Here is a 14,976-nt window from a genome sequence, read left to right on the forward strand (position 1 = left end):
ATTGAAACCCAACCACCAAAGAACATCGGTATCCACGATCTAGTATTCAAATCCGTATTAAAGCCTTTGCTATGCTTTGAACCTTAGAATTCTAGACTTCGAATTAAGCTGATTCGCAATGACGAGTTCACCACTAGATCAAATTGCTCGGATTATTGCAATAAAATACATTAACTGATATAGATAGATAGATATGAAAAACGTGGAGCCATGCGGCAAAACCTGCAACTAAATAGGTGTGCGGCGAAGAAAAAGAAACAGAAGAATGTTAAGGTTAAAATTTTAGTGCAGAGTAGATAACGAAGAGTCTATATTAAGAAACCGGTGGAATGAAAAAAGTTAATTTTTTAAAAGAGCTTTTTTGTGAATGAAGGAACATTACATTGGTTATAATTGGTTACATCTGTTACGGTAATTACCTATCTGAAATAGTGGTATATTCATCAGATGAAATTTGACATTTTTTGCCACAGAAAAATTACATCATTTTAGTTGGAGTAGATGTAAACAATCTTGTCACGTTCAAACTAAACAAAACTTGCTAGCCGTTAACGTAGTGTGTAATAATAAAGGGACTTTTACTGGTGTTTTATTACAACTACGATTTATTAAATGTATTAGTTTTATACCAGTCAGTGGTGTGTTATTTCCGTGAAATTAATCTCTTAACTGTTGTATTCTGAAAAGCTTTACTACATATTATCCTGTTGAGGTTTTTGTTTTTCGATCGATTGTATTATCTGACATGGGTTTTACGTAATTCATTTCAATAATACAGTTTAAAAGAATTATTTAGCCTATTAAAAAGACCAGATTTATCTTTTTGTGTATTTTATTCTACTTGTGTGTGTATTTTTGATTAGAGCATATATAAATTAGTTTTTTTCCGGTACGAGGTTCAAGTTATCTTAAAGTAAAGTGATTTTTATTACTTGTAAATTCTCTTTTCTTGATTTAATGTACATGCTATGATTATTTACATTTTAAGCAGATGTGCCGGCCATATAAATAACTAAATAAAAATTTTGTTAGTAGCAGTTTGTCTAATGCCCCTCTGAGTTGTAATTAAAAAAAAAGGAAAACAGGTTCGTTCTTTTATCTGTATTTCTGATGATATAGGCTATTTAAAAGAGATGGAAGTGGGTGTTGATTCAGATAAATGTGATTCTTGCCATACTCCATTTGGTATAAGGAGGCTAAAAAAGAGAGAATATAAACGTAGAGTTATTGATCCTATTACTAATAAACTTCTTGTTATGTGTAATGCTTGTGGTTTACGTTTATCTAGAGCTGGATGGAAAAATAGAAAAGAAGATGTAAGTTGTTCTTGTTTTAATAAATTTTAAATGTATTAGTATTTTTTACATATTAAAACATTTGTACATCTTCCGAATTTCAGGATGTTTATTTTGAAATGTTTTTTTAATACATGTATTTGTCAGTAATAATGAAATTTATCATTAATGCACAGCAATGTTTTGTCACTGTAGGATCTATTAACCAGCAGTATTTTCTTTTTTAATGGTGTCCACAAAAATTATGTAATAACTTTTACAGGGTTGGTAATGATTTGTAATTCAGTTGGTTATATACTCTGATATTATTTTATGTAAAAATTGTTTCTACATACCATGTGACTGTTTAATATTGAAGTTTAGTGACTAAAAATTATGTGTTGCATAATTATGTGTTACATGTTAGAATATAGATTACAAACTGGTACCAGTATTATATGAAATGTTTTTAACACATTCAGTTTTATTTAATTTGAAAATTAGTCAGTTAGTTATTGGTAAAACAGAATATGCAAAACAAATTAAAAAGTTTTTAAAACATGTTTTCTAAGTACAATTAGTCAAATTTGAGAAAAAACTACTTTTGTAAAACATTAGATAATTCTGAGCAATTACTTAATCAAGTTAAATTTTGTTCATCCTTTAATACCACAGTAGAGATATGCTTAGGATCAGGGAAACATAAGATCTAAATAATCTCAGAAAGCAGGTTGACCCATACAAAGTCCTCAATGCATTATTGGTACTCTAGTCAATTAGCTATCAATTTTGTGAGTTATCAAGATGTGTAAAGATGCTAATTAATTCTGTGAAGAAAGGTTAAGGTTAGTTTTGTGGAGAATGGTTAGGGATAAATTACCAAGGTTTCATTTTTTAACACCATCTCGTAGGATACTTGGCTGAATTTATATTTAAATGGAATTATAGACACTGCAGATAGAGACTACATCAAAAGTTTCTGCTATTACTCATGTGTACAATGGATAATCACCTTATGAAGAATGTTGCCAGAAATTTTCAACAGCTGACTTAGAGTCTGACTTTGATAACTATTAAAGTGGTTTATGGTTTATTACTCTCTACAGAAAACTGTAACCTTAACCCTAATTTCTCTGAAACTCTCCTAACATAGAACTTGAAAAACATTTTTTTTTTAAATACTATTTGTAAAATTTTTATTGTTCAAACGTGTTGAGTTCTTTATGTTTTATTTGCATCATTTAAAATTTACATTTTTGGATAATATTTTTAATCACTATTTGTGCATGTGTTTTCCAAGTCAGATTATATTCAACCACTAGTACAAAGAACACACTAACATTACAAATATTATTAGAATCAGCCTTTGCAAATCTCAGAAATTTTTCAATTTCTCTCAGAAATGGGTCATATATAATATTAATCATAACATAAAACTTTTACATATAGTACCTAAACTCTTGCACTTTGTATACTTTAACAGTACAACATTTACAAATACTACATCAAGGGAAGAATAAAGGAATTAACAATTACACCAATAAATAATTGGATTGTATTTTTTAAAGATTTGGAATCAACTTCCATATGATAAGAAATTGAATTATGATTGAGCATTTAAAAAATTGGAAAATTTCAGTTGCAGGCAGAACATTAAATTATTACATATTCAAAGTAACTATGTTTATTTTTAGTTTCTGTGAACAGTTTTGTTTTACTGTGTAAATATTATTTCAGATTAATACTACTATAACTACTGAAAAAGAGATTTGTGCTATAAATGTGGAATTGTTTCTAAAAGCTGTAGGCGATGTATTACAAGATAATAATGTTATGAGATTATGTTGTCCTGTGGTTTCACCTAAATTATGTCAGTGTATTCAGCGTTATCTTATTACTGAAGGTCAACAAATTCAACATAAATCTAAAGGTATTTGATGTGATTTATGAGTTTTAAGATAAGATTGAATATTGGTATAATTATATAAACTGTTATCCCTTGTTAAATATCTTCTAAAACCTGTTTTATTTTTTTCTACCAAGAAGAAAGAAATTCAATTTATTACTTAAAATGTTTATATACTTTAATATATATTCCATTTTAAAAAAGCTGGCAATTTATTTTTGAAAATTTGTTGAATTCAATCATTTTAAGCTTTATTGCGGCAAATAGATGAAGAAAGAAGCATTTGGAAAAATATAGTTAAAAGAAGAGACAGACTTATAGGCCACATACTAAGGCATCCTGGAATAGTCGCTTTAATATTGGAAGGACAGGTAGGAGGAAAAATTTGTGTAGGCAGGCCACGTTTGGAATATGTAAAACAAATTGTTAGGGATGTAGGATGTAGTGGGTATACTGAAATGAAACGACTAGCACTAGATAGGGAATCTTGGAGAGCTGCATCAAACCAGTCAAATGACTGAAGACAAAAAAAAGCTCTATTTCTTTATGATAAAATAATTCGTTTTTATCGAAAAACAGTAACCAAAATTATGAATTGTTTTTACACTGTGTGAATATGTTACAAAATATCAACCAAGAATCTGCAGCTTCAGTTATTTCTTCATCATTGTATTGAAAAAAACATATGTTGTAATAAATTTTAATGTTATTGATTTAAACAGTTTTTTTTATTAAATATAAAATTACGTGTGTGATTATATTTATATCTTTTAATTTTTTAAGCTAAGATGTTCAACAAAATAAAGCAGTAACCAACATTTTTAATATTAGTACATTGTGTTTCAAAATGAATATCAGGGTTTTGAAGCTATGTAATATTTTTCAAGTTTCACTTTCAATGATTAGTTGTACATGAAATGAAAGAGCAACTCAAATAGTTTTAGCTGTGCAGATTCATAAACTGTTTCCTGTACCTTCTGCTTTAAAGCACTAGTAGCAAAGATGGTGACCCCCCCCCCCCCAGCATTAAACGTTCTTTGTTTAGCAGTTTGTAAAGTGTGAATCTGTAAGTACTGTTCAACATGCATTCCGTTTGAAGTTCTGTTGTGATCCCCCAAGTGACAATAACATTTGTATATAGTATAAACAATTTGAAACCACTAACTGTACATGTAAAGGGAAGATTACAGGAAAACCGAGTCTGTCCGAAGACAATGTTGAATGTGTAAGAAAGTTTTTGTGTGTAGTCCTAGAAAATCTGTTAGAAAGGCTAGCCACAAATTAGCAATTCCAGTGAAATCTGTGTGGAGGGCTTTAAGGAAATGCTTGCAACTGTACTATCTTCGCAAATGAAATGATGCACTGTGATGATAAAAGCTTTCTTATTGTGTCATTTTCAGTGAGTGATGAATCAACATTTCATGTGGATTTAATGGAAAAGTAAAAATTCATATATGTGAATCTGGGGATCAGAATCCTCACAAAATATTGCACTGTGAATGAGACTTCCAAAAACTGAGTAAGTTTTGTGCTATAAGTATACAGGCCATTCTTTTTCACAGAAACAAGTGTGTCTGTAATGAACTATCTTGATATGCTACAACTATGGTTCTTTCCTCAACTGCAATATGAACTACAGAATTTTATTTGGCAACAAAATGGTGTGCTTATTTGCTGTATGTGATTGATAGAATGAAATTCTCCCGTGCTGCTGGATCAGTTTGATCCATACAAAATGACATTTTATGCTTGTCATATTTTATTATTATTATTTTCTTATTTTCAGATAAAAGTATTGATATTGTAATAAATAAAGAAAGAGCAGCCGAACTATATGAGTTGCATAGGAAAGCTAAAGAATTAATTAAAATGAAAGTTCCTAGACCTAACAATAAGGTAAATGTGAAAATAATTTTGTAATGATAGATGTTATAAAAATTTTAATCTTTTCATATCTAATTCTTGTCATCAAATCACCAATAAGGCAGCTGATGTTCTTGCTGTAAAATTTTCCCATTTTCTCTTTGTTTTAAATTTCTGAGTAGATCCTGTAGCTCATAATAGATTTCTATTAAGGATGCACTGTATGCTGCTCTAATGATATATTTGAACATATTGCCAAGAATTTGTAAGTGTAGCTCATTTTTGTTCTTTTGTGTATTGCTATATGGAGTTCTTTACACTAGAGTGTAACTTGACTCAACAGTTTCTAGCGAATTGTGTCTTTATATACAAGTTTCATTAAAGTATGCCATAATGGATGAGTCTGTACTTAGATTTTGTTGGAGAATGTTGATACTGATGAAAAGGAGTAATTAAAAGTAAAGATTTAAGCAAGTATTGCAGAATTTATACGTTTAACTACATATCATGAATGAAAATGTAGGTTATATTTTTTTATGTTTATCTGTTATTCATTATTTGTATTTTGTATGTCAGAAGTGGTCACTTTTTCCTGTGTTACATCTACTGTACTTCTTAATTGTTATTTATATATATATATATTTTTATTTTTTGTAAATTTATTGATTTTAGTGCTGTAATTTAGTGATAGCTGAATCTAACAGTTCTCTGTTACGGTTTAAAATTAGTTCCGTTTTATAGTATATGATAAATATGTTAAATTTCATACATCCAAAAATGAATGTATGATTGTTTATTTTATAAGATCATACTACACAGAAAGACATACTATATCAGACAAAAAAAATAGATCATACTACATCAGAAAAACATTTAATTGTATCATAGTGAGTGATAGCAAACTTCTTTGTGTGTGTATATACTATTAGTTTTAAGCAGTATATTTTTACTTCAGACAGTAAAAATATACTTTTTCAAAATTGTAACACTATCTATGAGATAAGCAGTAAGTAGTAATATTTAATCTCTATGAACCTGTCATGAGAGAAGAAAGATGATTTTAAACTGAATATCAAAAGAATTTTCTAAACCTAATTCTTATAATTTTTAAGAACTGATTGTTATAAATGTCTATCAAAGCATGCTAAAATGTTCAAAACTCAACATTTTTATTTAATATGGTTGATTTTTATTTAGAATATTCTTGTTTTCTTTTGTCAGGCTTTATCTAGTAGTGAAATTAGAGGGGTTGTGCATTTGAGAACAAAAGAATATGAAGAATTTGTTTTGTTGAATCGTGAAAGATTAAAAAAATTATGCAACTTATGTGAACGTGGTGTTCAACGTGTTCTATGTTATTCAAATAATTATCTTCATAAACAATTAAAAACATCTCCTAATGGGTCTGTACCAATTTTTTCTTTCATCTGTATTAAATTTCTTCCTTTATTCATTTGTTTAGTATTAAGTCATACTTTTGAACCTATCTATTTGCAAAACATGATGAAATTCCTATTTATATTTATTAATTAATGCAATTGTTACATTAAGTCATTAAAGAAAAATGTTACATTATTGTAATGTTTACCATAATGTAATGTTGTTTTAAATTATACTTACAAAAATCTTACAATGTTTATAATATTTCTTATATTTTACAATAATCTCTATTTATTTTTCATATTATGATTTTAGTGAGGCAAGAATAGCCGGTAAAAGTACATTGGTGGCAAAGCAGCTTCCTAATATTACAACATTGTTTGAAAGAAAGTGTTGCAATCGTCGTTGTACCCGTCTTTCAATAACTCATGGCCGGTTATTAGAGAGGTGGCGTGAGAGAGCTCTTCTTGGCCAGCGTGATGCCAGAGCTGTATTAGCTGAAATGTTAACTCCTGCTGGTGGTGCTGTTAATTGTTGTACATTTTTGCATCTTGTTACTGGTAAACAGGTGTTATCTATTGATTTTTTTTTATTATTGAATACTCTTTCAGTAATAAGTATTTTGAAGGTGTTCTCAAATTTAGTTTTATCTTCCTTGTTATTGTGAGTACGACTGTAAATTCTGATTTAAAAAGATCTATTATATATTAGTTTGAAAGAATTATTGTGAAAAAAAAAATGGTTAAAGAATTACTAATTAATTTTATTAAATACTATTATTTAAATCAAATATTTGTGTAAACAGAAGAAAGTTTACAAGTACATATTTCATCACTGACATGTTCTTTAAAATGTAAGTAGTCAGTCTATACATCAATTGGTGAATCTTGATTATGTCTCTGATACCCTGTTAATGAGGAAGATGCTCATAAATTCAGTAGACGTAAGTGTAAATCTTAAGTTATAATAATGATGATCATAATAATAATTTTAAAACATTTTTCAACCAAAATAATATAGGCCAGTGCATCTGATACAGAAGAATGCCGTGTATGAGAAAAGTCATTTTTTTATTTTTCATTTAGCTGATATGTTTTATTTGGAGCAATTGCTCATGGAATAATTCTTTGAACAAGTCAGATGACATCCAAGAATTTTGAAGATTTTTAAAATTAACTAATACATATGAATGATTGCCCATGGTTTTCTGATCTCCTTACAAATAATAATAGTAAAAATAAATATAAAAACAGACATGATATAAGCACTGATCTTTGTGTGCATTATTATATATAAAAGAATGGCAATCCTTGGTAACGAAATTCATCATAAGCTGAATCTTAAATTTAAGTAACATCTGATTGGCACTGAATGATTGTCCCTTATATTCTTAAATAACTTTTTAAGATTGTTTTTTTTTTTTTTATTTCAAGTGTGCTATTTTTGTTACTGTTTATTGCACCTCACTTAAAGCAAGTTTCAGTAATCAGCTGAATGTACCTTCAACTTGCACTGAAGATTAACTCAACATAATATAATTTTTTATGAATAGTTATAAATAGCGAAAACTTCTGTTTAGTTTTTAAGTTTTTATTATACACTTGTATATGACAACACACTTGTATGTATTTTTCAGGTTAATGCATGCATCCCACACACCCCACTAATGCAGGCATGCATCCCACACACCCCACTAATAAGTTATCTGTATATGCAGTGCAGTATATTATACAGTGTATAATTGTTTTAATTACATTTTGCTAGAAATCGAAAATTAAAAAAATTAACAGTAAGCTCTTCAGACCTACTAAAGTATTTTCTTTTTGTAAAACAAAATAAATGTATAAATTTCTTTTCTTACTAAAGCAGAAAACAAAATAAAGAATTATTTAGAATCTTTTCTTTGATTCTTGGTTTTTTTCAATTATGAGAAAATCCTGATGCGAGATGTTTGGATATGGGAGATTTTACTGTATCAAATAGTTGTTTATTAGCAGGTTAGTGGACTGAAAATTTACAACTGTAAATGATTTATTATAATTATTATAAACGATTGTAATTGACTGTTATTGCTAAAAATTATTACCTTTATTGTTTTTTTTTAAACTACTCTGAAAGTAGTACTTGTATAGCTTTATCTTTACGTTTTCAATGGGTTAAGTTGTCTTTAAAGAACTGAAATAGTAATATAATATTATTGAGCATAAGAATGTAAATTGACCAATTTAATTCAGCATTTTAATTTTAGCATCTGTGTTTATTAATTTATCCTTCCTTCTCTGCTTTACACATTTATTTTCTAAGAATTTTCATATAATCTGTTTTTAAAGTTTATCTTGTTAAGATGATCTACTAACATGTGAAAATATGCATCAGGTTATTGTGCATCAAAGCTATGCCAGATGTTCTTAAGAAAATTTCCTTCACATTCAGTGTCATCATATTCTTACTTTTATTGCTGAAAGCTGTGGCTTGGTCATTTTCCTCTTTATAATGATAGGAGATGTACAGTGTTTCCCATTGAATCCAGATCTGATTCAAGGAAAACGTTTTGTGATTAAGTTTGGTCTTGTCTAAGAGAGAAAGCTTTTTTTCTTTTCTTTTTCCTGTTTAGCCTCCGGTAACTACCGTTTAGATAATTCTTCAGAGGATGAATGAGGATGATATGTATGAGTGTAAATGAAGTGTAGTCTTGTACATTCTCAGTTCGACCATTCCTGAGATGTGTGGTTAATTGAAACCCAACCACCAAAGAACACCGATATCCACGATCTAGTATTCAAATCCATGTAAAAATATCTGGCTTTACTAGGACTTGAACGCTGTAACTCTCGACTTCCAAATCAGCTTAAGATGATCTGGGAAGACGCGTTAACCACTAGACCAACCCGGTGGGTTAAGAGAGAAAGCTGTACCATTGTCAACTTACTCAGAGGCAGTGTTGAGTGAATTGGTGCATTTTCCTGAAGCAGTTTGTCTACTTGGTCAAATTCTGGCCTCTTTTTCTTCAAATTGTTTTTCAAAGTTACTACGGTTTATGTGTGATAATGCAAGTTTGCTATGGTACATTGTGTGACTTTTTCTTCAAAAAACTATCATTGGAAAAAAATAACAACTACCATGATCTTGAATGTAGATTTGATTTGACATTCATTCTTAAAGCTTAGAAACTTTGAGGTTCCAATTGTATTATTTAAAATCCATTTCTAGATTTTACTAAAAGATCCTGGTTTTTAACTGAATCTTTTAGTTATTACAACGAATTCCATTTTAATAAAAATTTGTAGTGAAGCTCTAATTTTGAGTTGAAGGTTAATGTTGATTCATATGTCCAAGTTTAATTCATGGTATAGTTCATATTCAAAAAATCACTTGCTAACAATTGAAGCGTTCAAGCACGTTTAGAATTAAATTCCATCTTCAGGAACTCTCATATCGTCTTATTTATAATATTAATTAAAACTTCACATTTAAAATTAAAAAAAATCATGATATTAGCTTAAAACATAATAGTTGGTCATCATATGTTTTAAAATTATGACAGTGTAAACATCCTGTCAATTTGGTGGTCTCAACTGTTGAGGTCCTGAAGATGGAATTTAATTCTGAAAGCGCTTGAACACTTCCAATTCAATTGCTGGTAAATGGTTTTTTTTTATATTAACTATATTATATACTTATACCAACGAGTCATGCTTAACAAAATTATTATCAATTCACGGTACTGTTTTGTTTTTAGAAATCCAGATTCATTTTTAATATTTAGACTTCATATGTTTATGAAAATTCTAATGATTTATTAATTTTTATTACTAATGTAGAATTGTAATTTTTCTTACTGAATAGGTTGTAGCCCTGGTCTTTTAAGTAAAGTAAAAAAGGAAATGAAGCAATCAGCAGGCATTAGGGAACCGCCTGAACATGGTTTACGTGAATATTGGAGAAGGAAAAAGATTAATGCAGCTAGAAGTCAAGAAAATAATAGTAATGATGAATATAATGATCCAGGTAAAAATTTATGATTTTTAAACATTTATTTTCAGTTTAATTAAAAATAGTTTCAGCTGGAATATTGTTTAGTGTTATGTCTAAAACATGTCTTTATTTACATAAGAAAAACTCATTATTGGCAAATGTTACTGATTTTAAGTGAATTAATTGAACATAACCTCTACAAGAGGCATATTTTTTGCAATCCAGGATGTGTTCATGTTAAATTTTTATAAAATCATGTATGGAATTTATTGGTACTTATTATTTATTCTGTTATTGACCAAACCAGTGTCAGGCTTATTGATAACAGTATAGTTGTAATTCCCATTACTGATAATATTAACATTTTATGTTGTTACTACAAAAACAATATTATTGTCTTAGAGTTTTAAAATAATATTTATTATGTAGCTTTGAATTTCAACATATTTATTTGAACATCTGTGTGATGTATTATATATCAATCTGAATAAAGTATTTATTTATTGCTTTATATTTTTATTATAAAAAAATTAAAGATTAAAATTTCCTTCAAAGCTATAGCTTTAATTTAAAAGGAAGACATACGAATGTTGGCAATTAGTTTTGGATTTATTAGCTGTTTGAGATATTTGAATTCTAATAAGTTTGGTACAGTAAATTCTTATACAGAGATCTATGTTATGTCATAAAGTACCAAATGTATCTAGTCTGGTTACCATTCCAGAAAATAATGGATTCAGAAACTAAAAAGAATTTTGAATCTTATTAGTTAAACATTATTAACTATGATAATTGAACTATTATGAAAATGAATAAATATAATAACAGTTTATTAATTATAAAAATAAACTGGCAACACAATTGTCATTAATTTATTTTTGAAAAACTTAGCAGTTTCTTTTTTATTTATTCTTCGATTAGTAATATGCTAGATATTTATGATTTCAATTTTACTGTACTTGGTACACTGCTAGCTCTAGAGTTACTGAGCTGATTAGTGCTATATTTTATTAACCATTATAACCTATACAGCTGAGAGAAATAATAAAATAAAATATAGAATGCTCTTATATCTGCAAAGGTTTAATATTACTCAGTATATGGATATACTATTTCCTATATTTAATTATTCCTTTGTAGTTTGTAGTAACACTGTTGTGGAGTCTTTCTGACAGTAAAGTATATAGAATTGTAGATAATTTTGTTTCTGAGTATTTCCTATTTGATGGAAGTTATGTTTTTTTTATGTAAGGACTGTTTCAACTTTGTCACAATTTATGTTTCAGGAACAGATCGCACTTGCTTAGGATGTTTATTTGTATCATTTGTGTAAACTGTTGCCAACAGTAATCTTGACATACTCATATTAGCTGCTGTGCATTACATGATTAAAAGAGTACTAAAATAAATAGTCTCATGAAGTGTTGAGATTTAACCAGCAATTTGTTGTTTAACAATGAAAAACAATCTGCTGAAATGCATAAAGAAATTTGCTATTTTTGTAGACCAGTTGTTATGTAAGAAGGTAAAGTTTGTAAATGAAACTGTTTGTTTTGAGAGGGCAGGTCAAATATTTACAATGATTGAAAGAAAATAGTGCAGCCCATCTGAGATCACAAGTGATTTGTTGAAAAGGGATCAAAAAAAATTCATGATTATGGACAATTTATAATTTTATAAATTCATTAAATGAACTTTCCGATATTTTGTGTTCAGCGATTTACAAAATCTTAATTTAAGAACTGGGTTACAGAAAATTCGATGCTAAAAATGTTAACAAATAGACCGAAGGAAAAACATTTTGCTGCAGCTTAAACATGTTTATTGTGCTACCAAACTGAAGGAGATGAACAGTTTACTAGATTATGGCTATAGTTGAGACTTTAATATGTTTGATGAAAAGCAGACTTTGGTATGCTGAAACAAAAGTACGAACCGATCCATTGATGGCATTCATCATCTCTGAGGCCCAAAAAGTTTAAGCAAGAACATTTAGAAGCAAAGCTTATGACCATTTTGTTTTTTTTTTGAATTACTGACAATCAGCTTACTGATTGTAAAAGTACTGAAATTGCCAATATGTATTGTGTAATCTTAAAAATTTGACTTGTTTAGAAGAAAAGACTTGGGAAGAGCTGTTCAGTTGGATATTATTTCAGCAGCCACTTTAAAGATTTAAAACAACTTTGCTGAGAAATCTTCAAATATCCACTATGCAGTCCTGATCTTGCACCTAATGATTATTAGGTGCACTCCTTTCACTCCATTTAAAACAATGGTTTACATTGCAAAGGTTTGAAAATGATGAGTAACTGAAAAACAAAGTAATTAATTGGTTTAAGGAAAACATTTTGAAGAAAGCTTCTAGAATGATTTCCAGTGAGTGGCGACTGTCTGGAAAAACAATACATTTATATAAAAACTTACACATATTAATCCAATATTATTTATTTTAATCCAGTAAAGTTTTCTCTGTGTTACTCACTTTTATTTTTGTATTAAAATGGTCCGTCATGAAAAAATAATGCTTTATAATTCAAATTTTAGAACAGGACATTTTTCAGTCAAGGACATTTCAAAATTCAATCAGTTTTATATTTATATTTTTTTTTTAACTCACCACAGCAGATATACATAACATTCTAAATCTCATTTTTCAAACACTTAATATTATACTGACTTAATATATTAACATTATTTTTGTTGAACCATTTTTATTATTAATAAATGTAAAGTAAACCATGAAATATTGTGGTAAATAATAACAGGTTTTTCTTATGCATGTTTCTTGTTAAAACTATGTATGGCTTCAGTTATCAGTTACTTTATAATACTGTTATCTGATAGCTTATTTTCACCATTAATTTCATGTTGTTAGTTCTTATGTATAATATTGTAGCAGTTTTTTTATTAATATTGAACCTTTAATTCATGTTATATTTTTTCAGGGCATTCTGTAAGTACATCTGTTAACAATACTGTTATTATCGACTCAGATAATGTGACTACGCAAACTGTTACAGATAATCATGCACAAGTAAGATCTTTGTTTACAAACTTTAAAAGTTTTTTGTTTTAAATGACTTCCATAAACTGACATATCATTTTTTTTGCTATTTAAAAATTATTACAGCAGCACAGTTAATCAACTAATATGTCAGTTGTATTGATCTGATCTTTTTACAAACTGTAATTTTTCACAGCACTCAAATACATTCATTTCATCTGAAATATAGCACTGAAAGTGTCAATTCACTATTTTCTTCATGTATATTTTTCTTTTAAAGATTAAGTTAAGCCCTTAGTAACATAAAGATTTGTTGATAAAAGAGAATTCACTTTCATAACTGGTTGGTATTTAGTGCGAAGGGCATCCTGACTTATCACTCATGCAGTCTAGGATCAAATTCCTAACTAATTTCATACCTCATCTTTGTAATTTAAAAAAAGTTGAGTAGTTTTGGTTCTCTTATCTTATAAAATAATAAATAACCTAATTATTAACGATATAAAGTCTTAACCATTAAGATTTTATATAAATGTAAATAAAAAATAAAATACATATTTAGTATCTAATATTGAAACTCATAATTATTAAATTCTATTACTGGTCTTTAATATTAATTTTTATCACCACCATTCATGAATTTAAAATTTGTTTCAGGTGAAGGAATCAGTTTTATCAAAGAATGGCAGTAATAATAAGTTTATCAATAAAAAAACAAATAAATTAATAGATAATGTTATTTTAAATGCTAACAAAAATAACAGTAATATTATTATTGATAATACATTAAATTACACTCATATACAAAATATATTCACAGACAATTATAATCAAAAGAAGAGTAATGTATTAGCATTAGGACTATCTTCAAATGAATTAAATTGTAATAATGATGACAGAGTTGCTAATTTCAACTTAAATAGTGTGAGTAATAATGATTATGAAAGTAATAATATTAATCTGTTGCAATCTATGTCGACAACTACTGCAACAAATACATCAACAACGTCTGTATCGAATATAAACATGGAGAATAATGACAGTAACAACAGTACACATATACAGTTTATAGATATTACAAAACTTTCATCTATAGGCAATTATTATTTGATTTTGTAAATTAGTTAGCATTTCATTTAAAATCTTGTAAAAATAAAATTTTTTTATGATAGTTAATTGTGTAACATTTATTTTCTCATAATGATAATCTTAAATATAAATTAAATTAAATTCTATTAGAATTTTAAATTTTATTATAAATTAAATTCTATTCAGTCCTGGGCAAGGAGATTAATTTCATTCTTTAAACCTGACAGTTTACATTTTGAATGTTGGAATATGTGGTGATGTGATAAACATTGCCTTGATTTTTTTTTAATTTTAGATTTATTGAAAATAAAGCAGAATTGGTACATAATAACTGAACTTAACATTTTCCAAATTTAATGTAATGTAAAGTTGTTTACTCATGGCTTTTAATTCTTATTTAATGTTAAGAAAAAAAATGTATACATTAAAATGAAACTGTGAGGATGTAATAGTTATTTAGCTACATTGAAAATTACATTATT

The 14,976-nt window shown here is 27.8% G+C and overlaps 1 protein-coding gene across 3 annotated transcripts; it reads left to right on the forward strand.

Moving 5' to 3' along the window:
• Positions 1-197: 197 nt before the first annotated feature.
• LOC142329078 (uncharacterized) lies at positions 198-14,581 on the forward strand. 3 transcript variants are annotated; one of them, XM_075373404.1, is made up of 8 exons: positions 201-1,316; positions 3,012-3,204; positions 4,967-5,076; positions 6,265-6,446; positions 6,739-6,983; positions 10,270-10,431; positions 13,347-13,435; positions 14,063-14,581. In XM_075373404.1, the coding sequence occupies exons 1-8, from the start codon at positions 1,134-1,136 to the stop codon at positions 14,522-14,524; spliced, it is 1,626 nt and encodes a 541-aa protein (XP_075229519.1). In that variant the 5' UTR covers positions 201-1,133; the 3' UTR covers positions 14,525-14,581. The 3 variants fall into 3 exon arrangements, with proteins under 3 accessions (XP_075229521.1, XP_075229519.1, XP_075229520.1); XM_075373405.1 differs by having other exon boundaries at positions 202-411; XM_075373406.1 differs by lacking the exons at positions 13,347-13,435; positions 14,063-14,581 and adding an exon at positions 11,685-12,036 and having other exon boundaries at positions 198-1,316.
• The last annotated feature ends 395 nt before the right edge of the window (positions 14,582-14,976 follow it).

This window comes from Lycorma delicatula, chromosome 8 (genome assembly GCF_047948215.1).
Source record: "Lycorma delicatula isolate Av1 chromosome 8, ASM4794821v1, whole genome shotgun sequence".
NCBI classification, from domain to species: domain Eukaryota; kingdom Metazoa; phylum Arthropoda; class Insecta; order Hemiptera; family Fulgoridae; genus Lycorma; species Lycorma delicatula.

What these genes read in the sequence shown, in the direction of transcription:
- LOC142329078 (XM_075373404.1), top strand. Translation starts at nt 1,134, where the DNA reads ATGGAAGTGGGTGTTGATTCAGATAAATGTGATTCTTGCCATACTCCA. An exon ending in GGAAAAATAGAAAAGAAGAT is followed by an intron (nt 1,317 to 3,011) that starts GTAAGTTGTTCT and finishes ATATTATTTCAG; the next exon opens with ATTAATACTACTATAACTAC. An exon ending in ATTTTTGCATCTTGTTACTG is followed by an intron (nt 6,984 to 10,269) that starts GTAAACAGGTGT and finishes CTTACTGAATAG; the next exon opens with GTTGTAGCCCTGGTCTTTTA.